This window comes from Crocodylus porosus, unplaced genomic scaffold (genome assembly GCF_001723895.1).
Source record: "Crocodylus porosus isolate Cpor-Errol unplaced genomic scaffold, CroPor_comp1, whole genome shotgun sequence".
Classification (NCBI taxonomy): domain Eukaryota; kingdom Metazoa; phylum Chordata; order Crocodylia; family Crocodylidae; genus Crocodylus; species Crocodylus porosus.
The window spans coordinates 31,220,071-31,228,697 of NW_017728951.1; the positions used below are offsets into that span (position 1 = coordinate 31,220,071).

An 8,627-nucleotide genomic window follows, 5' to 3' on the forward strand; every position below is an offset into this window, starting at 1 on the left:
AGGCCAGTGATGTTGAGTACCACTGATCTAACTGGTTGGTTCTAAAGTCATTGGGCATGACTGTATGCTGTGTATTTAAGAGGCCCAAAGACCTTGCAATCCAGAGAAAATAGAATGGAAGATGGTTGGGAAAAAAGTTTTCTATACTCCCAAGCTGGAGGTGGGGTGCGCACAGACACTGTCAGGAAAACTTAAGAGAAAATCAGAGAGATGCATTGTCAGGGAGGCCTGACTGAAAAAGGTTTCACCTTGGGCCTTTCATTATATGGATATTGTAGACACCTTTAAAGTAGTGTTTTGGAAAGAGTTAATAAAAATTCAGTTTTCCAAAATCTTGGCTTATTTCAGTATTTCAGTCAGATTTCTTGCAATTATTTTCTGTAGACCATACATGTACTTACATAGTTTCTAGAATTAGAAAAAGTCCTTATATAATAAGAGAACTCCTAGAAATACACAATCTAAAATCAAATAAATGGGAAACAAAGTTGTTCTATTATTTTATTACATTTTTTTTACGGAACAAAAATAATGACAACAAAGGGAAGTGAAGCGAAGACTTGATCAACTGAAGAGGCATGTCCTGAATTTTAACAGCAATGGTATAAAATCATTTCGAGTTATCGGAAAATCACTTCACATCTTTTGAACATTCAGAAGTTGTCTGTTTATAACTTAGAATGCAGCATAGTTATGGCCAATTTAGCACAAAAGGTTATTCCTAAAATTGGGAGCAAAACTTATGAATTTACAATACATGTTAAAAATAGCATATCAACCTCAAAATTTCTGATGTGCCATGGTTCAATTTTTTTTTAAATAAGCGTTTTCTATTGCATAACAAAGTCTGATACTGATGCATAACAAACAAGTGAATTACAAGCTTACCCTTTATCTTTAGCATGCACATCAGCTCCATGTTGTAGTAACAACTGCACAATCTTAACTCGGTTATATCCAGCTGCTAAGTGCAATGGAGTTGACTGAAAAGACATAGTTTTAGATAAATCAAAATCATAAATCCAACTAACAGTAAATATAATGAAATATGTAAAAATAATGTCCTTAAAATACTGAATCAGTAAAGAGTGTTTGAACCAAGTGTCTGGCAACTATTTCCACTAAACACTGAAACTGCAAGGTTTTTTCAATAATACATTTAAATGATAGCTACCATGAAAGATTTTTGAGCCCGTCAGCCAGCTATGACTACTTCCCAGTTCAGTTCTTTCATAAATGTAAATATTCTACCAGTACAGATTGCCAGATTATGAATAGGTCTCCTCACCTAATGGACAGTTAAATTTTGATGTAATCTATGGGTATTATTAACTAAACTTGGAAAAAAAAAAAAAGAGTACGTTTAAAGTAAGGAGGGGGTTGGAGAAGAAAAAAAAAAAAATAAAAAAAATCACCTTATCCTTCACTTGCACTCCCAAGGCAGATGATTGATTTATGTTCTGTCTAACCAAACCAGATGGGGAAATTTAACAGTGCCCAGTACACAACAACAAGAAGCAACAGACTTTGCACAAAGACCTTATCCTTTTCATTCAGGAAGACCATCAGCACCAGGGAATTTTAGTTTTTGGAGACTACACGTCTTAAAGTAAAACAGCAGCACCTATATTTTGGAGGCCCCTTAGCAAAGGGCCTACCCAGCCCAGTGGGAAAGTTAGAAACCAAAAAGAATGAGCTTACTGAAATATCTAATGGGGCCAAAAGATGGAAACTTGAACCTTCAAAAAGAAGTAGGTTCAGGCTAAATGGATTTCTGGATTTCCTGGACAGATTTTGGCATCTGTAGCTTAAATGTGCTTATTTAGCCACCAATATATAAACAGTATCCAGTTCCTATAAATGACAGCATTACCTTAATTTTATGAAGAAGTAATGTCAGAGCAACTGATATACCTTAGGGTACATGACTACAGTAGTGCAAAAGAACAGCCTAGGACTAAATGATGAAGTCATCTGATAAATATTAGCATAAAAAATGAGAGGTCTTTTCCATGACTTTGACATTGGTGTAGCTGGCGAAAAGGTAAGGCAGAAGTTGTTAGAGAAAAGGTGTTTTATCTGACCCAGGTATGTGAATGGCTGCTTAGAAAACAAAACAAAACAAAAAATCTTCTGACAACTCCCAGCATGTGTGTTCCTTATCTTCACAAATATTTAAGTAATTTGAACTGACACCTAATAACCAATAATTCTTAAATTCTGATCAAATGCTAGTTTTAAATATAAAGTAATAAGCTGAACAAAATTTGAAAATAAGATTTAGTTAAATGCAACATTTTAACTAAAATACCTTTCTGCCATCACTTGCATGGCAGTTGACATTTAATGGTGTAAGAAGAGACATCATCTTTTCTTCATTTCCACTCCTACAAAACAAGGTTTTAAAAACACGTGAGAGTTTTGACTGTCAACAGTTAAGGAAGTCCCATATTTCCTTGAATACAAGATTCCCCACCACCCCCGACAAGCAGCATGGGAAAAAGAGCCCCTCATCTTATATTTGCATACAAGAACACTTCATTAAATATACTGTCTATAATTAAACTGCTGCCAAAAGCAGCATGTACCCACAGCAATGGAAACCAACTATGAAGCTGATTAAATGCAGCCAACACTAAACGTAACTATACAACACATGGCCTACACTGGGCAAACAAACTGATGGAAACCTACCACAAGAACAGATTAGTGAAGGGGTGGGCGATTATTTTAGCTGGAGGGCTACTTAATGAATTTTGGTGAGGTGTCGAGAGCTCCACACAGTCTTTCAGAAGATATCATTTTAATAAATTATAGATTAAAAAAATCCTTTGAAAAAGAAAAAATTAAAATGTTACAGTACATGTTATTTCAAATAATATTTTTTGTCCTGATGCTTGTGTTTTTGAGTAGTGTACATAGAGGTGATAGTATTAATAGCTCAAAATAAAGTCTTATTTTTGTGTAGTGAGAGAGGGAGCCCACATGTGCAAAAGAGTGTGGGGGGGACTGCCCATGCACTAGCTCCTGGGAGCTGGTTAGCTCTGGGGGAAGGGAGTGAAGGAAGGAGCGAGCAAGGGGTACGAACAGCAGAGCTAATACAGGTGGTGCAGGTGGAGTGTCCTCCCTACCTGCCCCCTTCCCACAGCCCCCCTGGGGCACTCCACATGGGGCCAAGATGCACCCACTCCCACCCATGCCACGCTCCCACCTGGAGAAGGCTGAGAGGGGATCTGATAGCCATCTATAAACTGGCCAAGGGGGACCAGTAGGCAATGGGAGAGTCCCTGTTCTCCTGAGTCCTGGGAGTAACAAGGAATAATGGCCATAAGTTGATGGAGAGTAGATTCAAGCTAGACATCAGGAGGCACTACTTCACAGTCAGGGTGGCTAGGAGCTAGAACCAACTTCCAAGGGAAGTGGTGCTCGCTCCTACCCTGGGGACCTTTAAAAGAAGGCTGGATGAACACCTTGCTGGGGTCATTTGACCCCAGTACTCTTTCCTGCCAAGGCAGGGGGTTGGACTTGGTGATCTGCTCAAGACCGTTCCGACTCTACCAACTATGAAACTATGCTCCTGCCTGCACCTGCCCAACTTCCCAGCAGTGCTGTCTTCCACCCACTTGGCTGCTTGCAGGTGGCTGCTCATTGCATTGGGCAGGCAGAGTGGGTGGAAGGCGGCTGGGAGCAGAGGGTGGTATGAATTAATGGTTTCTCAGGCTTAATCAGGGTAATTAAGCTGCAGTTTCAGGCCATCCCCAAGCGGGAAGGGTACACAAGCAGCTCCTGCAGGATCCTGTGCTGGCTGTGGCACTGGAGTCTGCAGAACCCTGGCCTGGCTCATGGCTGGCAGTGGGTGCACACACAGTGAGTGGGGTCAGGGCTCCACAGACCCCAGTGTAGCCTCCTAGCTGCCTGCCACAGCTGGCCTGGGACCCTGCTGCAGCCATCTGTGCAGCCTGCCTGCCTCCTGCTGTGGTTTTGGACCATCTGGCAATCTGCAGGGAATGGTGGGACTGCTGGGGCTACTCAGCCAGTGAAAATGGCAGCAGGCCCCAGGATCTGGCCACAAAAATCAGCCAGCCACCTCATAGATTTCGGTAGACCTCTAATCTTAAGCTTTTTGGCTTTGGACTATTATTATGCACAGTTTGTATTACGTGTAAATAAGTACACAACAATGCTGCTTAAAAATGTATTTTTGGAGTACCCGTGTTAAACTTGCAGCCGTTTCAAAAAAAAGCAAGGTACATCAGTTCTGAATGAACTAAATCTATGGGTACCTGTAGTAATTTGCTGGTATCTGGGGGGCTAAGTTGCCCTTTGCCCTCCCTAGTGTGTGGAAGAAGCTGGGGAGGGGAAAGGGCAACCTAATCCCCCAGTTCTATTTTTCCTGCTGCAGCTATGACAGGATAAAAATTTGGCTCCAATAATTACATTCCACAGGTGGAAAATTATAAATTTATGAATTTCCCATATACAGAATCTAATTATTGGGGGTTGTCTTATATTCTGGGTCACCTTATACTTGAGTAAATATGATAAGTATGATTCTTGTTTAAAGCTTTATGAAGGAAAAACTTCTAAGCAAATTTATATTTACTTCTGTTTTGCTGACACCAACTCTTCCCTCTCAAAAGATAAAAAAAAAAAGGGATGTCTCATAACTGTTTATCAGTTTCACCCACAAGGGACAGCCCTGGCCTGGTTCCAGCCAGCTCAAAGTTAATTTACATACATTATATGAAACATGGACAATTCTCACAACACTGCCATATTCATATTTTCCACAGAAATACATACCTGGCACTTTCTAAGAGCTCATCTTTCTTGTATTCACCTGAAAATTAACAGAAAATGGATTTTGTTTATTCTTAGACGCACACAGTTGGTTACCAATTTAGACAAAGAACCTGTCATTTACATTTGAGGTAGCCACATAAAAAAGCTACTTTTATACACAATGTTAACAGCCTGCACAATCCTCAGAGAAGAATGCTCAAAGTGCTGGTATGAATGCAAACCATTAAATTAGCACAATAAATAGCTTTCCAGAACACATCATGTCACATGCCTGCATTTTGAGAACATTCAGCCCACAAAATGATTCTCTATTTGGAGCTGTAAAAGATAAATTATAATTAAGCTAATATTAAGAAATGAGAAACCCACACAGGTGAGAATATTTTTCGTAAGAATTATGACAACTATAAGACAATGTGTACCATTTGAAACTGAATGTGCATCACTTACCAGTCAGCACTGACTTTGCTGATGGATCTGCCAAGTCCAAAGCTGTCCTTCCATCTGTATTACGGATGGTTGGCTCAGCACCATGTTGTAACAGAACTACAATAGCAAAATCCTTTATGTGAAAAGAATTCTGAAAAACCAGCCTTATGCTATGGCTTATCATTCAATTGGGACCCAATAGAGGAACAGTTGGGTAGAGGATCTCAGTTTCTCAATGCAAACCCTTTGTGTCAAGATCCCTTACTGCTGTTCTGTAAATTTAACTTTCTCAAAATAATGTGCCTAATGCGATGATAAACTATTATGTCAGAGTAAAGGTTCAGAATAATATCTGCAGAACTGCATGTCTGAAGCTAAGGGCTCAAACAAATTTCACTTCTTGACTCCATTTTGCCTTCATCGTGCTCATAAATGTTTAGTCAGAACACAAGTTCAATTTAGTCTCTTCCTCCTAATAAAGCCTTTGACTAGCTGAGCAAGAGTAGTGGCACAAAAAAACAGAATCAATCCATTATTAGTAATAGCTTCCACTCTTAAAAGCATTGTCTCAGGATTGGGAAGGAGCAGGTAAGAAAGCAAGTCTGGGGGCAAAACAGATCAATTTTCAAAATGAATCCATCTTACATCCCACTGGATCCCCTTACCACATCAACATCAAGGCGGTACTTGAGGTTACAGGCATTTCTTTTTGTACTCGAGTAACCAACAGGAAAAGTCAAAAGACGTTTTTTAAATTTGCAGCTATTTTATTTCTGAAGTGCAAGTTCCAGTTTAAAATAGATTTTTTGTTTTAGCAAGTGTAAAACATTCTAAAATGTATTGGTAAGCACAGCTTGATAAAGAAAAATAGGGGCTCTGAAAGGTTTTAGTGCGTCATATGGATATCAGCCAGCAGCAGGGGAAATTTAAGAAAATTACCTACCTATACAGACATCAATCTTTCCCTTAATGGCAGCTTCGTGAAGGGGAGTATAGTTCCAATTATCCCGAGCATTAGGATCCGCACCATGATGCAAGAGAAGATTGACAACTTCAGCATGACCAAAAGAGCAGGCATTATGAAGAGGAATGAGGCCTCCATCATCACGTGCATGGACATTGGCACCACTCTGAAGCAAATATTCAACTACATCCTTCCGACCAAAGCCTGAAACAAAGAGAGAATTTTGTATAGCCCACCAGGGACAAAAGGTATAAATAAAGAAAAAACCAAAAGTAAAAATAGGAAATCAAAACACTTGAAGGGGGCCACTACTGAATTCAAAACCAGGACTTCAGTTGTACGCTACAAATTGTGACTTGCCCTTGCCCTATACACTAATTTAGAGGTGGCTCATTTCACAGCATTTTTACAAAACCCGTTGCCTTCCTTTGAGTAAGACAATTTCCTCCTATAAATTGTAGGGTACATTAAACAGGTCAGTGTCAACTAACTTACAGATTTTCAGTAACATACTGAGAAAATATGGTGGTTGTTTAGCTTTTTCTAGAATAAACTGCGTTTCAACCACTTCCTGCAGCAATTACATCCTTTTTAAAACTGTATCTGTTGCCTTGCACAATCCACAGGTCTCTTTACTAGTCCTCATTTTGGATTCCGTTTTGCTAAGCCATACAAAAACCACCCCCTTTTAAATTTCCAACTATTTAATACATCTTTAACTCTTGCAACGTATCTAGACAGAAACAAACAAGGCACCATTCATGTACTAAATAACCTCTTAATAGGTAATATCAGCTCGGCTCAGGCTAATATGACAGGATAAATAAGGAAAATCCAGATGAAAAGTAATTTTTTTAATTTAGTTGTCTTTACTAAACCACATGTATCCTGCAAATCATTCACTAGAGACAACAGGAAGTTGAAAAAAAATCTGTCTTCAAACCTGTCAACTATAACAATTTTTTTCTATGAAACTAATTATATAGTCAATCTGTCATCAACAAGAAAAAAAATTACAGAAAATTAAATAGCAATCTAAATTCTAGATCTAAAATCTAAACATAATATCTGGTTAGAACAATCTAAGAGAAATGAAATGTTTGAGATTTAAAGCAAATAAGAATCTTGAAGTTCTCTGTTAATAGTAATCAGTTTTCATTTTAGGAGACAGGAAACAATTTTGCCACAAATTCCAAAATACAGGGTTCCTTTCAAAGCAAGGACTGAGGCAAGAACCACCTTTTTGTTCTGTGGCTGTACTGAACCTAGATTAAGGCTCCTAAATACTACAATAATGCAAAGAAATAGTAAAATAATGAGAGACCTGAGCTTAAAATTCTAAATTAAATGGAAGATTGCTGCTCATATTTAAATTCCAGCACACAATCCTCTCTCAACTCACAAATGGTTCTATGTCAGAGTCAGTACAAGATGTTTAATCATGCAAGCTTTTTATGAAATAAGACTTTTACTCATGAAAAGCTATTTTACTTAATCATACGGCCTATCATTTTTAAAAAAAAAATCAACTGCTCTCAGATAAAAAAAAAAATCTAGCAGAGCTGGCATCATGCACTTAACACGGCATACTCAATCTTTTCTTCCTTGGAATCATCACTTAAACCCTTGGAAGAAACATATCCAAAAGGCAAGTAGCCTCTGAAGTAATTTATTAGGAGTCTGCAGGGCTGTAATTTAAGGATGTTCAGAACACCTATTTTCAGTGATTCTTAATATAAGTATAAAGATCCGATTAAGGATAAGAAAAAAATTGATTTTTAAATAAACTCTTAGGTGAGGCTTTATATAATCCTTAAATTAGTGGAAAGCAAAAAATACGCTTTAGATTTTAATTAAACCTAGCTTGCAAGTAATACTGGCTGAGGGAGTACATTTTTTCCATTGTCAGGGCGATTTAATGTTATCTTGCAGGAACACAAGCTTTAAGTTGGTTCTGCAATTCATTACCCTAATTTAGCTATGCCAGGGGCAGCAAACATTTTTTGTCTGTGGGCTGGGATAACCCATACCGGGTCAGAGGCAGGCAGACAGGTGGGCGCAAGGACCTGCCTGCTGCCAGCATTTGTCTCCATGGCAGCACAGAGAAAGCAACCTGCTGAAGCCCCACATCCATGGGTAGGATCTAGCCCATAAGGCCATAGATTACCAATGCCTGAGCTATACCACTAAACATTTTTTCATTTTCCATATACCAACATTGCTAAACATGTCTATCCCTATGTATTACGTTTTTCTAGTTCTGTCTTTTCAAGAAGCTAGGATGACTTCAAGCACTTGCTGAACTTTATTCTGCCTACAGAACTAAACCTTATAGGATGTAACTGATGATAACGATAAAGGCCCTTGGGGTGTTTCAGCATCTCTCTAACACAATGAGGAAAAAGCTTCACTCCTAAAAATATCCGAAGGA

General features: G+C 38.7%; 1 protein-coding gene across 1 annotated transcript in view; it reads right to left on the minus strand.

The window, feature by feature from the left end:
- Nucleotides 1-6,413, minus strand: part of TNKS2 (tankyrase 2) — a gene marked incomplete at its 5' end in the record, with an annotated part of 57,046 nt that extends 50,633 nt beyond the window's left edge. The window contains 5 exons of the mRNA XM_019555520.1: nucleotides 889-983; nucleotides 2,312-2,387; nucleotides 4,804-4,840; nucleotides 5,254-5,349; nucleotides 6,176-6,413. Of these exons, the coding sequence (XP_019411065.1) occupies nucleotides 889-983; nucleotides 2,312-2,387; nucleotides 4,804-4,840; nucleotides 5,254-5,349; nucleotides 6,176-6,413 (542 nt within the window). The remainder of the gene's footprint in view (nucleotides 1-888; nucleotides 984-2,311; nucleotides 2,388-4,803; nucleotides 4,841-5,253; nucleotides 5,350-6,175) is intronic.
- Between the last annotated feature and the right edge of the window lie 2,214 nt (nucleotides 6,414-8,627).